This window comes from Protomyctophum parallelum, assembly GCF_964188405.1.
Source record: "Protomyctophum parallelum genome assembly, chromosome: 7".
In the NCBI taxonomy this organism is placed as follows: domain Eukaryota; kingdom Metazoa; phylum Chordata; class Actinopteri; order Myctophiformes; family Myctophidae; genus Protomyctophum; species Protomyctophum parallelum.
This window is the reverse complement of record NC_139705.1, coordinates 41782930-41798309: the sequence shown is the minus strand read 5'-3', so window position 1 is coordinate 41798309 and position 15380 is coordinate 41782930. Positions and strand designations below refer to the sequence as shown.

The window sequence follows — 15380 nt, the reverse complement described above, 5'->3', positions numbered from 1 at the left end:
CAACCTGAAAAGAAAATTGAGCCTAGTCTAGTTCTAGCCCACAGTCTAGTGCAGAGTGTGCCCACCCACAAGCAGTGAAACTGTATCAACATAGACTCTATACAGTTTGTATGGGTATGCCTATATGATGAGGTTTATATGACACAATCTAGATATGTAACTTTATCTCTTACATTGTGCTTTTCCAACGATCTTGGACAGGTAAAGGGGTATTTAACTTTTCTGGTGTCATTTCTTTGCTTGATTCAATATTTAGATTTTTATATTCATTTTATCAGACACGCCCCTTCCTAAACCCATTGTAACTTCAAACATTTTTTTTTACCATGTTAGACTAATTGAAAACACCTTTTTTAATTAAACAAAACAAATAAAATAAAAGAAACACAAAAACCTGAGACCTGTGTGGGGGAAATTATTACATGATCATTATGTTCACATAGGCCTATAGGAGTCTCTTAGGATTTAGAACAGTGGTTTAGAAAAGAGATTCTCAATAATTGCAAGCTCACATCTGTCACTTCGTACCACACTGCAAGCTTGTAGGCTACTTGTAGGCCTACTTTTAAACTGCTATTTTTGTATAAAGTAAGTAGCCTTACCGAGCCATGGGGCCCATAGGGCAGGAGCCTATCTCTTGTTTCTGTAGCGTGAGGCAGACATGACGCTAGTATGTCGCAGGGATTTACCCCCAATCCAACCCTTGATGTGTCAAGCAGGGAGGCACTGGGTCCCATTTTTAGAGTCTTTGGTATGACCCGGCCAGGAATTGAACCCCGACCTCCCAGTCTCAGGCCACTGAGCTGGAGCTATTTTTGTTTACGAACAATCTTGAAAGTGTTTGTCCCTGGCACAAAGGGGGGGGGGGGCGAATAGGATTTTCGCCTCGGGGTCCATGGCACAAAATAGTTTGAGAACTACTCATTTAGAAGGCATTTGTAGAATTGGCCTCTGGTCTTAATGGGTTAAAATCATCATGGATTAAGAAGTCAAGGATGTCCACGAACAGCCCTTTTGAATGAACTTTTGAATGAGGTTGATAACACCAGTGGCCTTGGTGTTATCAACCTCATATCAGCTCTCCCAAATTCACCAGCCAAACATTTCCGTTGTATTCCGGTGTAGGAGTGTAGACCTGTGCATCGAGCCTGAACGTCTGAGAAATAGCACTGACACATCCACACATTCTCTTGTTTCTTTCCATATACCGGTAAATTATAATAGCCCATCCCTAATTATCAATACAAGACCTACTGTAGGCCTATACACAGGGATAATAATATTTTTGGCTCCCTAACGGTGGGGCTCTAAAGATGGATGTTCCAACACTTTTGATCAAAACAAGATATTGTATTGCATTGAATCAGCTACAGCGAATTCTAGCTATGGTAAACTATTGTATTTGTAACACCACACAAATGTGTCTCTTCAACTTCAGAAACAAACCAGAAAGGGGCTACACCAGCAGGCACAGCTGTGATGAGATGAGCTGTTGTGATATTGGAGCATAAAGCTGCACTGTTTTAGTAATGGTACACAAAGAGTTACAGAGTGGCAGTATTCTGTTTGTCGTGGCTGCATTGGATGTCAGAAAGTATATTATTGCATGTAACAATGTTACGCACGCCCTCGCCGAGAAGTCTGCCACCACCTAGGCAGATGCGTGCACTTGCACTTGGGTGTGGTTGCGTGCAAAACTGTGCAAAACTGTGCAAAACTGTAGGTGTATACATCATTATGTGTTGACACTAAGGGTTGCCTACCTGCGCCTGGCAGGTAAATAAAACTTCCGGGCAGGTGGAGTTTGCTTTCAGGTTGCCCGACCGGGCAAGTGCTCGTTTGAGAGTGGTCGCAACAGTCTAGTATAAACACAACACGAGATACCTGTCTAAACGTGCCAAGAGCGCTCTGTCTTCTGGTCTGTGCAATGTAAAATGAGTTTACCTATAACGTGCTGTTATCACTATTGCTACACTTAAAATAACAAGTGTGAACCCATAGTCATATCCATGTAGATATTTGGCATAAAATTGAGGTATGACACTTTTTATCACACAACCCCAGATAGTAAAAAGAAATAAAGTTAAATTTAACGGTAATTAAAACTTTACCTATCATTTTATAATGGACGATTATTTTTCAGGCAAGTGGGCATGGCCTTGGGGCAAGTAGAACATGACCTGTAGTTGTCCAACGGGCAAGTGCCTAGTCAACTAGTGTACTGTATACCGGATATGGGAAAAAATATATATTTGAAGGATGTTATGAAGTGACTAGCGCACCTATAGTATCCCTAAATATGTTAGGTTGCAGTCATGTATTGTGAGACATTTCGAACAGGCCTGCTTTGTGCTCTATGCCAGGCACAGAGCCATGCACTCCCCCTTTACTGACCTTGTTCATGTTTTTGCGATAACCGGTGTTCACCTTAAAGCAGCGGTTCCCAAACCTTTTCAGCTTGAAACGACACCCAAAACAGGAGCTAAACATGCAAAAATACAGGATGAATTATAATCACATCAATTCTTGGCACATCATGTCCTTGGTATAATGGGAGTGTGTGTGTGCAAAGTTTCACAACAACAGCGCCGGAGAAAAGAAAGGAAACTGATTGAATGATTGTGGTACAACCACAGATTTTGCATAGCAATTTGTTGCTTAATTACACTCCTGAGTGAAAACATTTGTCTCCGGCCTTCAGAACGTCTGTCTTTCGGCCGTCCGGCCTGACAGAGGGCGAAACCTGCCATGCATAGAGTTATTGTGTTGGATTCATGACTATTGTTATGTGCACTAGCGTCATAATCAGAGGTCTGTTTGAAGGAAAGTGCTTATAGCAATGGAACATTCTGTGATTTCAACTATTCTGACACCTGTGTCTCACGTCACCTACTGTAACCACACAATGCAAATTGACAGCTCTGGTGACAGGATGTGGCTAGATAGAACATCCTGCCGTTGCAGGTCGACGAAACCTGGCATGCCGGAGCTCAACATCTAAAACAAAACGTCAAAGAAAAGATTTAAGAATTTATATTAGACAATGGACAGATATACAACAGTAATTAATTCATTTTGTACTGCTGTGTTTTGACCAACCGCATGCAGAGATACCCACAAGCGTATGCTTTTGGCAAAACATTGGAAATTGGTGTAGCATATCTTCCAAATCTTTTTTGTTTCAAATAAATGTGGCCATTCTATTTGGTCAAAGGGCTTTTGTGACAGTGGCAGCACAAGAATAAATAATTTTCATAATTTGGCTCCCCCTTGCCGTCCCTGGAGCCTAGTAAGATTTACTTCCCACAATAAACCCTATACTGAGTTGACTGGAGTATATCTTTTCAGAAAATAGCCGATCTACAAGTTCAAAATCACAACCCGTCACAAGTTAGGCTACTATTTCCACAGAATGTTCACACCAGAATAGGGATGCAATGCTAGCTAGGTTAAAATAAATGATCCATGTAAAAGAGTTGCCAGAGCTACTATCAATCTCATGTTTGTCACTTCAGTTATCGCCAGGGTTTCTTTTTTTTTTTTTAAGATATTTTTTTGCGGCTTACGCCTTTTATTGATTTTTGAAGGGACAGACAGTAGGCTGACAGGAAACGGGAGAGAGATGGGGGGATGACATGCAGTAAAGGCTGTGTCGGGTCCGGGAGTCGAACCCGCGGCACACTGCGACTGGATTACCAGTCCGGTGCCCAGACCGTTACGCTACGGCCTGGGCCATCGCCAGGGTTTCTTTACTTTGAAAAGTAAATGCAACAGAAAGGAACCTCACTCACTGGTAGAACGGAAATCTCTCTATCTAACTATATATGTCCAGACATGCCCACTGCCCAGAGTCATGAGTCATGCATGTTTCCGGGCAGTCACTGGCGTGTGGCTACTTCCTGTGCTGATATTACCAATCTGCATGCTTATTTTCAGTGATGGAAGAACTCACATTTGGTACTTAAGTAAAAGTAATGTATCAGTACCCAATTGTAGAAGTAGTCTGTTACAAGAATTCACAATTGACTTGAGTGAAAGCACAAAAGGATCGGCATGCATAAAAAAATATATACTTAAAGTACCAAAAGTAAAAGTACTCATCATTATGTAGAAGTTCCCATTTCACAAGTTTCAAATGTCTAAAATGTATAACAATCCTTTGAAATAGCAGATCTACAAGATCTACAAGCTCACTCAAGCTCACTGACACATTGTGAGCTTGTACATTGTGATGTACTAGCTAGCTCACAATGTGTCAGTAAAAATATAGTACTTGAGTAAATGTACTTACGGTATAGTTACTATTTCACCAGTGCTTAGTGCTTATTTTGAGACTGATTGGCCTTGAACACACGCTGAATGAACCTTCCTGGTTATCCATTGACATGGGAATGACCTTATCTCTCTGACCAGACACATTTATCATCATTCTACAACCTGTGTGTGCATGTGTGTGCATGTGTGTGTGTGTGTGTGTGTGTGTGTGCGTGTGTGTGCACGCACGCGTGCATGCACGTGCACGTGCACGTGCACGTGCACGTGTGTGTGTGTGTGTGTGTGTGTGTCTCCCTTAGAGATAGGGTGAAAATTTCATTCACACAAGAGAGACTCGAGAACCGCTGCTCCTTCGCCTGGAAAGGAGCCAGCTTAGGTGGTTCAGGCATCTGGTTAGGAGGATGCCTCTCGGGTGTCTCCCTAGGGAGGTCCTCGAGGCACGTCCCACTGGGAGGAGACCCCGGGGCAGACCAAGGCGCAGTTGGAGGAAACACATCAATTCACTGGCCTTGCAACTGATGTTGCTCTGGAGAGGGAAGTCTGGAACACTCTGGTGTAGCTTGTGGTGGAAATTTCACGAAGGAATAAGAAATATAGAACTGACAAGAAATGAATAAGAGGCCCAGGCCGTAGCGTAACGGTCTGGGCACCGGACTGGTGATCCAGTCGCGGTGTGCCGCGGGTTCGACTCCCGGACCCGACACGGCCTTTACCGCATGTCATCCCCCATCTCTCTCCCGTTTCCTGTCAGCCTACTTTCTATCCCTTAAAAAATCAATAAAGGCGTAAGCCGCAAAAAAATATCTTAAAGAAATGAATAAGAATAGAGTTGAAAGTTTATTGAAAGATCCGCGGACAAAAGTACAAAAGGACAAAGTACAAAAGGACAAAGTACAAAGTCAAAGTGATAGACAAAGGTTTCCCTAGCTCCCAAGACCGAGCATATGTGTGTCTCTTCTTATACCCTCCCGTAGATGGGATTTGTCTACAAATGCTTGATCAGCAAAACAAAAAAACAGAATAGACACAGTCCGTTACAGAAGTTCAAACAATGGGTCAGAAGGGTCACTTAGTTCCTTATCTAGTTTCCTGTCTTCGCCATCTCTGGGGAGCTATAGACACTATAGACACCCACAGTGTCAACATTGGTACTCTCACTGGCCTTCCAGGAGGGCCTCTTCGGGGCCTCTCCAGGTTTCCTGTTATGCTCCCTGGCAAACTGAAGACTAGATAATATCTAATCAAGAATTCACACATGTTTTATGACTGGGGGGGGGGGGCACCTGACAGAAGGAGATAATAGTAAAGCCTATATTTTTTACTTCACAGAGCTGTTGCCCCTGTGACCCGACTACGGATAAGCAGTTGAAGATGGATGGATCAGTTGTGTACAGTTCCTCATGGGATTTGTGATATTTGGTAGAGTAACAGTTGTGTGATAAAGCAATGAGCAGATAAATCTGAGAGGGAGTCTATAATCGTTTCATCAGCCCTATATCTATGCCCCTATAACCCTAACCCCTAACCCCAACACAATCCCTAACTCGAACACCTACCCCAACCCAACCGTTACCATAACCTCATACTAAGATGAGGGGACATAGAGCTGAGGGAGGACAGAGCTGCTGAAGGAACAACATTGAATTAAAATTAGCTTTATTGGCATGAGAAAAATAATTCCTTGCCAAAGCAAGTGTCAAAATATAATAAAAACTGTTGAAAATGGGGACACATACGTGGTTGTAGGGGTAGCATTTTGTAAACAGAGCTATGTCACATTGTGTCACTTTGGGACAAATAGCAGCATTTTTTCTCAAGACTGTTTAAATAGTAGGCCTATACAAAAGAACCACAGATCAGATTTAAGATGTGTTTAAAGGTAGCAGCTGTGTGCAGTAGGTCTAGCAGCCTACTTGGTACAGATAGTAGTCTTTATGGTGTATTGTATTGGCTAACCTTTTGTCGCAACAGTTCACAAATCTTGCTGCTGTGTTTGCACATTGTTGTATTTTTCCCAATAGGTAATTCGGTGTGGGAGTTATTTGTCGTTGGTAATAGTTTTCAAACTCACATTGGGTGTGTGTAATATTTGTCAACTTTTCAGCAGAGAATAAATCAATCTGGAGAAGGTCTGGTCTGATGATGTCCAATTTATTAACAGTTATAATAATATGTCGACAGGTGATGAGTTCACAACCTATCTTAAGGAAAGATTATGAGAACATGGGGAAAGATGCACTTTGCTTGCATATATAACGCGCACAGAATTCAACAGTGGGTGGGTCTTCTTGCCAAGTGGTAAATAACTGGCATCCTGCCAGAGAGCAACCAGCTTGAACTAGAATATGAGACAAGACTTTTGACCTTGGAGAAGGCCCTGAGCAGTCCGTGATATGTAGGTACACGGGCCTGGACGACACATCTGCTAGTGCTGAAATCTAGTGCTGGAATCAGGACTTACTTGGTTGTGTTGTTTCAGGAAAACGAGAAGGGTGAGCTTGTGGATCTGCTATTTGGGGAACCGTAAAGTATGTCAATACATCAAAGCGAACCGTAAAGTATAGAACCGTAAATGGAGATGCAAGCGTGTAAGTGTATTTTGTATATGAACATAGAGAATATTTATATTCTCCAATCAGTAATCTGTGGGAAGTATGTGTCTCTGATGTCTTGGTATGGGCAGGTGGTTAGAATGTGTAGCTCTGTTTCCACCACATTTTGTGTGCAGTGGGTGCATAGTCTCTGTCTTTCCTTGGGAGCGGGGTCTGTCTGTGGCGGCCTTTCTCTATTGCAAGGCTGTGTTCACGGAGTTTGTACTAGTCAAGGCTTTCCTACGTTTTGGGTTGTTTACCGTGCTCAGGTATTCAGCCAATTCTATTCTTTTTAGTGATAGATAGCGTTCCATTTTGCTTTGGTTTTGGGTAGTCTTGACCTATTGACCTCCGCCCTGTCCAGTATGTCACCCCTGGCCCTGACCTCTGTCTCTGTCCACTGTGTCCTGTATGTCAGGTAGCTTTCTTTATGTCTTCTTATAATCTGGTTAACTCCAATGGGTTTTCTGTCTGGTGGTTGTGCTTGCGTTTGTGATCAGTCCCTGGACCAGCTGACTAAGGGGACATCCGTGTCTGGGTTGCTTTCTTTTAGGTAGTTATGAAATGCAAGTGTGCCATTTTTCTTGGCAGGGTGGTAACTAGGTGCAATTTCCCAGTGACAGCCCATACATCCAAACAGAAAATTCCTATCTGATTGTATTAAACAACGTCAAACTCACAACATTGCAGCTGTATATACGCTCTTTCTTCTATCAGCAGTGTTTGTTTAATAAAAACATGTTATTAACTACTTTCTGTCCTGGCAGGTGATCATTTTTCCAAATGTGCTCGTTGGATGTCTTTTATTTTAGAACAATTGTGATGAATAGTGTAGGCCTAGTGTATTTCTCACGTAGTTATCTTTTTCTCTTAGATGAACACACACAGATAACATAGACAAGTTAAGACAACATACAGTAGTATACTGTATTTGATGGGAAGGACTGGCGACTGCAATTAGATCTGGTTGGGAGACAAGGGTAATGTGAGCTGATCAGTGATCACATTCCCAGAGCTAATCAAGTTCTGAGTTCTAGCCAGGAACATACATGTAGTGAACATATATGCATGCACTGTCATATGCACACTTTAGCACAGTAGGCCTATGGAAGTTTTCATTTTCCAGCCTACACATTAACAAGTTCATCTCAGTTTGTGTAATAATAATGGCATTTAACTGTCAAGAAGTGTCTATGTGGTACATACATTAAGACCGTAGAAAGCATTATAAATATTGGGAAAAATCTGGCTTGGACATCTCTCTCTTACTCTTTGCGCTTTGTAAATTATAATAAGACTTATAGGCTACAGAATGTAATTTGGCCCAATAAGCAAATCCTTAAGTAACACTCATACCCATCATTACCATCTCAGTGGCCTTGTGGTTAGAGTGTCTGCCCTGAGACTGGGAGGTTGGGGTTCAATCCCTGGCCGGGTCATACCAAAGTCTCTAAAAATGGGACCCAGTGCCTCCCTGCTTGACACTCAGCATCAAGGGTTGGCGTCATGTCCAGGGGGTGTACTTGTACATCAAGCTGCCTCACGCTACAGAAACAGGAGATAGGCTTCTGCCCTATGGGCCTCATGGCTCGGCAAAGCTACTTAATACTGATCAATGCGAAGTAGCCACACCAACTTGAGACTTCTGAATGGCTGCCCTCCACACACATCAGGATCTTGAGCTCTGCACAGTATTATCTCCTCTGTCACACCGGAGTGTGTCTAGTGTCTACGTACAGTAGGTGGCGTGCCTCTTTCTCTTCCTGGATGTGCCCTGGGCTATAGTTCCCATGCAGTCTCGGTGTGCCTCTTTCTCTTCCTGGATGTGCCCTGGGCTATAGTTCCCATGCAGTCTTGGTGTGCCTCTTTCTCTTCCTGGATGTGCCCTGGGCTATAGTTCCCATGCAGTCTCAGTTTGCTTCCAGGTGCCTGACGGTGACAGTGCCCAGCCAGCCTCATCCTTCTCTCTATAACCTTGTCTGTGACCCGTGGCCATGGGGGGGCCCCCGTAGAGGTCCACGTTTCTGATACAGTCCACCCATGTGACACCAAGTGGCATTGATTCATGGCATTCTTGTGTAGACTCTATGCAGGCTTTTTTCCTGCTGTTGTCTCGGACCCATACAGCAGTAGGCCTACTGAATCCACATGGGACAATTCTGCCACCAAAATGTGGAATGCCCCGACACCATCCATTAAAAGATGTAAACCACTGGATTCTTTCAAAACTGCCCAGTTTCACAGAGGATGTTTACCATAACATGTTATCCACAGAGGGGATATATTATATGTAGGGCGTCAGTGAAGGACGGGGCTTTAATTGTAAGCAGGGTGAGTTATCTATTTGGGCTGAGTGCATGGGACACTGTTTGTCAAGCTTTCAGAGTTAAAGTGACATGAAAGATATGTGTCAGAGTAGATGAGAACATGAACTGGCATCCAAACAATAAACTAAATACTGCTATCACATGTGTTCATTTTGTGTGATTGGCCAGAATGTAATTTGTGATGATTTGATTGGCTGAGCACGGAATGTGATGCATGATGATGTTGTATGATGATATAGAGCGCCTCTCTCTTCACACGAGTGTGATTTTTGTAATGTTGATAAATCGAATACATAGAAGCACAATGGAAACATGTCCCCAGCCAGGATGTTTTTGTGTTATCCTTTTAGCCTTAATGTCTGACTCTGTACATTGTACATACTCACCATCGGCTCTTATGACTCCTTGTGGCCTTCAGGAAGCACAGCAATGTCTACAGGATATAAGTAGTATCAGGCAGAATATAACTAGGGTCAGTCAATCTTCTCAATCTTTTTCCACAAAAATAGTTGTAACTATTTGTAATAGTTGTTGTCATTTATTTTAATAGGAAATGTGTTTGTAATAACTCGCATAAAGTGTTTTTCCCAGGATAAATTGTTTCGTTTCGCAGCAATGTACTTAAAAGTAGTAATGCCATTTCAAAATAAAAAGCTTCATTCATTAAACATTCTGTGGTAAGTCAGTCACTATTCCACCTGCTTACGATTTCTTATTTTGCCAACCTGTTCATGTTTATGAGCAATCAATAGATGATCTACAAGCATTTTGAGCTCTACAAGCTCAAAGCACATCAAGTGCTTGTAGATCAGCAATTTTCACTATTTTAAAAGGAAAATTGGCCTGTAATGATTTTCCCAAAACAGGGATGACAGGCTAAAAGTGGTTAAGATGAATGGAACATAAACATACAATATGGTTATGATCATCTGTGAAAGTAAGAATATCCTTTTCACTATTACTTTTGGCAAAAGCTCCCCCTATTATTTCTTCCATTTCAGTGAAAAATAAAACATAATCAGCACAGCAGCAATCACTTAAGAGATACAATTCTTAATATTATTATTCATTAAAAGCACTGTATATCATTTTTAGCAATAATTATTTTTACAAGTTACTTTAAAAAACATCTTTATCTAAATTCAGCAATTTGATTGAACAGCGACAGAACAGTAGGAATGGTCCCTTTCACACAGACTAAATGTACAATATTGTTTCAAACAAGATTATGATGTACAGTAAGTATTGGAATATCACACAGAGATGAAAGAGAAGAGAAGTGTTGTTATGTGCATGTGTGCTACCATATCTGAGAAAATGTGGTCGTGTGATGAAGGTGAGAGAGAGAGAGAGAGAGTATGAGAAATCAAAATAAGTGTCAAGTCAACTGTCAGATGCAGTCCATTATAGAATAGCATGATGGTGAAGAATATGCTACGTCAGTGCAAGTCTGCTCCAATAAGAATCACAACAGAGTTGATGTGACAATATGCATTTGATGGATTACTGTAAGTCATCCTACAGGAAATGAGAAGGTAATATTCCGAGTCTGTATAGTCATAAGCGTTTTTCCCACTCTGTCCTTAAGGAGGTAGTCAGTGCTGGAGGGGCGTGTCCCTTATGACCTGTGCCACCACAGACCCCTCCCTGTCCCTCAGGCCAACCAAGTCTTACTTCTTCTTTTTCTTCTGAGGTCCTGTCAGAGACAGGAGACACGTTAGGAAATCTTGTTAATTATGGCCACACCAAGTCAAGAATGATAGATTAACCCATTAAGGTGACTTTCCACCAATCTTACTACTTCAGACTGCTCCTACCTGCACTGGCCCAGATCTTGCGGGAGAGTTTTTCCCCGAGCAGGTACAGTGGAGCCATGGTGAGGGCCGCAATCCCAAAGAATAACCCCAGACCCACTGGACTCAGCTTGGCCATGATGGGATACACCCAGATATCTGAGACATAGTGCACCCACAGGACCCTGACACACAGTGACAATACAAAAACACAACGGGACACAAATCTAATTAACTATTTCAATGGTTTATTAGGGATAAAAGTAAACCCCTAATAAAGAAAGAATAAAACTGGCACATCCGGTGGATGGCAGGTGCAGGACCAACAAGGGAACACAATATCAGAAATAGAAGTCTGCACACTGTAACTTTGCAAGCTCCTACTCAAGGATTTATTATACCTGTATAAACTTCGACTGGGAGCTTTGTGCACTTCTAATATAGAGGGTATACGCATGCATAAAGTGAGGGACAAATCGAGTGGCAAAGTGAGTTTAACGTTGTTTAATGTTTAATGCAATCAGATAGAACCTTTCTGTTTGGCCACTCAGTAGGCATTCCCACATAACTTCCGGGTATGATTATGATGTCACATGCATACCCTCTATATTGCCTTATAAAACCCTAATAAACCAGATAATTTAATGGCTGGTGCCTGTCTAGTCTCAGTAAAAAGAAACGGTGTTCCAATGAATCCATTGTTGATTCACAAGCTCCTGTAAGTGAGCGGCATAAACAGAGGTCATATTAAATAGTTACGCTCGACGCTCAGGACGGGAATTAATCACAGGACGGAACATTAACGATATCATAACAGAGCGCACCTCTCTACAGGCTGGGAGCGCCTGTTGGGCAACATCTCCGGTTGGGACGTCATCCAAAGTGGTCCCTCCCATTTTAGTGGATGAGATCGAAAATCTTAAAACGTGAATAACTCTTGATCTAAAATCAATCCTCAGGGTGTTTTGGCTACATCTAGCTACTTCAGCTACATCCAAGATGGTGCCTGGTGCACCTATGCGCCCTGATTTAATGGTCCCAAATACCCCCGGGCGTTCGGGGTGTTAATATTTTCATTGGATCAATATTTATAAAACACACAAACTTACTACCATTTTCAATCTGTTATTTTTGGTGTGTCAAAATAGGGCATGCAAACAATTTAAAGAAAAAAATATATAAATATATAAAATAGGGTAATAATTTATTATTACCCTAAACATACTATGTCAACAAAATGACATAGTATGGAGATACAAGGTTTGTGCCCGACATCATGGAAATCACGTCTTACCATGAAAGGTACACAAAAGCAAAGAGAGCCAAGCCGAGGATGCTTTTGATTCTGTCGCCATATTTATGATTCTGAATGTACATCTGCACAAGTACCAAGGGCAGGATGGTAGTGTGCTGCAAATGGAAAGAAATGCAGATCAGGAGTTTTATTGCGGAACAAAAAAGGTGAAGCTAGCACATAGTAGTTAGTCAGGAGGACATTACAAAAAGTGTTGAGAACAGGTGATATTGTAACTTCAACCAGAGACACGCCAGCAGTAAACATACTGTAGATTAGAATAATGGGCGTTTGAAGAGAGAATGTAAAAATGGTGGCCTTTGGCAGTCTAGCATTACAAACTTTTATCTGACTGTGAGCAAATAGATTAAATAACAATCTTCGGTTAGTAGCAAAGATTGGCATAAACATTAAGCAGACAAGTTCAAGTTGTGCTGTATTTAAGTGTTAAGCATTTCACAGTTGAGTGTGAAATATGCAATTAGGGCTGGGGACTAATATAATAATATATTAATATTGTGATAAGAGACCACATATCTGGGATGTTTTGCATATTGTACTATTGTGATATAATTATTACGTTATGTCTTTCTTAACTTGACTGTTCTATAATTTGCCATTACGTTATAGTTATTATAGACATTACAGATGATTATATTCATAGTGAAAGCCCTAACATGCAATAATCAAAGCAACAAAAGCAGTAGTGTGTTCAGGACAAACCAACCCTACTCACACACACACACACACACACACACACACACACACACACACACACACACACACACACACACACACACACACACACACACACACACACACACAATCAAACATTCAATTGAGAAAACACGTGTTGTGATCTTGTCTAAAGAGCATGTGATACAGGTCATGCTTTTAGAATTCAACTGTAAAGTGGATACAGCCCTAAAGGCCTATTCATAGTCTGGATTTTCGGTGGTGAGGTGACCACCGCTCCGGTGGTGAGTTGACCACCAGAGCTGAAATAACGTTGAGCGGTGGTGAGTAAAAACAGAGAGAAGGGCTGGAGCGGTGGCGGTGGTTTGCTCTTCACCGCGGCTCGTGACGTCATGTTGTAGTTCGGTGGTCACCTAACCACCGAAAATCCAGACTATGTATGAGCCTTAACTGTAACCATTACTAGTATACCCCATTTAGCCTGATTTGTCCAAAGTCCTGTTTAATGACACATTAAAGCACACTTACCATAGCATGGTTCAACCAGACAGGGATAATGGCATCTAGGTACTTGGGATACACCAGCTCTCTGTCATAGTTGTATAATGACCAGAAAGAGGAAAACACAAACTGTGGAAACATGAAGGAGTCGTGGATTAGCCTATATTACAAGTGCTAAAAACTCAAATGGCTCTGACTATATGCTGATAGCAATCATTACTACAGACAGAGTAACAGGTCATGCACTCTTTCCAGCTCATAAATACATTTTCAAGTCAGAATACCATTTTCATCCAATCAATCGAGAACTCACACATACAGGATAAACAATAATTGAAATTGTTGAAATGCAAAATTAGCTGACAAAATTGGATCTGGAATACTATTTTTTTTAATTGAGAGATGGGGAGACTCCTGTAACTTAACACTGTAGCAATGATTACTCTCAGAATATATGTAGCTTTAACTTACTGTTAAAATACTGTTATATACCAGAATATATCAATTTATACAGCACCCCTATCTAATAGAAAGGATTATGTTAGACATTATGCAATGTATGAAAAAGAGTCAAATATACTCACGGCAGCAAGAGGGAAAGCCAGAATAGTGAATATTTTGTCCCTTATTTTAACCAACAGGGATGGAACACCTTTGGCAGGTAGTATGAGGTGAACGATGTCAATGAAGACGCATAATCCAAAGAACACGCACTGCAGGACCTGTTGGCAAATGGCAATGAATGATTCAGTCCGACTCCTAGAAATAGTTTGATGTGTGTGATGCTGGCTACATGCACACATTACGAGCACCATGCCTTTGATCTTATAAAGATGCAGAAAGGTAAACACCTCTTACCAGATCGAGGAAGGTCAGATATTTCCATCGCCCGCCGTATGTTTTCACTCCTGGGTGTCTCTCCGTGTTCAATGAGCAATTTTTGGTTATCGTGAAAACGTACCATGCAAATATTATGGTATGAACGCACAGGCACGACCCCCAGGATGCGGCCGCAGCCATTTTGCACTAGAACAGTCTGACAGCTCCTCTAGTCACGTGCCAAGAGGAGGCTGTCCCCCTGTGAAGCTGTCACTGCTGCTTGTATTGGTGGAGTTTAATGTGTTATTGTAACTAATTAGTAATTACTGTTACAATAACATTTATGATTGATTGATTGATTGATAGATTTTTTGAATGATTGATTGATATATATTTGTATTTAGCCTACAACAATGTGACCTTATAAAGATAGCCTATACATTAATAATAAATTAATATAATATAATACTGACTAGTGGTGAATGAATCAGAATGAATCAGTGGTGGAAGAAGTATCCAATTTCCATTGTTTTAACCGAGAGGTATACTGTACATTTGGGCTCAACTCGCTCAGCTATTGAATGTTGTAATAATATTCTGTAAAGTACCTAATGCTGTACAAATAAATAAATGTAGTGAAGTGAAGTAAAACGTACCATATTTTACTCTGAGGTGTAATGGAATAGTGAAAATACTCAACTAAAATAAAAGTCTCAACATTGTACTTCTAACTTAAAAGTACAATACTTGACAAGCATACATATTACTGTAAATAAAACAAGAAAGGCATGAATACATTATAAACAATCAATACTGACGGGAAGGGAAACTATCTGCAGCAGCCCAGTACGTGTCCTATCCTCCTTTATGATATACCGTATACCAACTATTCTTAGTTAATTTGTCTTCATTTGAAATTGACAGATTAAGTTTTGAAGACGTTATTTGACAGTAAAGGTCCACCAGGGGGCAGCAGATGTATGTAAACAACGCCACGCCATCGGTGTGTTGCATGGTGTGTTGCCTCTAGTCGTTCTATTTCTATGCCGACCAAGCAGTTGTCGGCGAAACAGTTCCGTGCTCC

At 41.4% G+C, this 15380-nt stretch overlaps 1 protein-coding gene across 2 annotated transcripts; it reads right to left on the bottom strand.

Moving 5' to 3' along the window:
- Positions 1-9717: 9717 nt before the first annotated feature.
- On the bottom strand, positions 9718-14511 carry adtrp1 (androgen dependent TFPI regulating protein 1). Of its 2 annotated transcripts, none has more exons than XM_083770101.1 (6): positions 14336-14511; positions 14062-14199; positions 13505-13606; positions 12281-12396; positions 11011-11171; positions 9718-10889 (listed from the first exon to the last, which is right to left on the bottom strand). In XM_083770101.1, exons 1-6 carry the CDS (start codon positions 14495-14497, stop codon positions 10864-10866), a joined length of 705 nt encoding a protein of 234 aa, XP_083626227.1. In that variant the 5' UTR covers positions 14498-14511; the 3' UTR covers positions 9718-10863. The 2 variants fall into 2 exon arrangements, with proteins under 2 accessions (XP_083626227.1, XP_083626226.1); XM_083770100.1 differs by having other exon boundaries at positions 9718-10881.
- Positions 14512-15380: the final 869 nt, after the last annotated feature.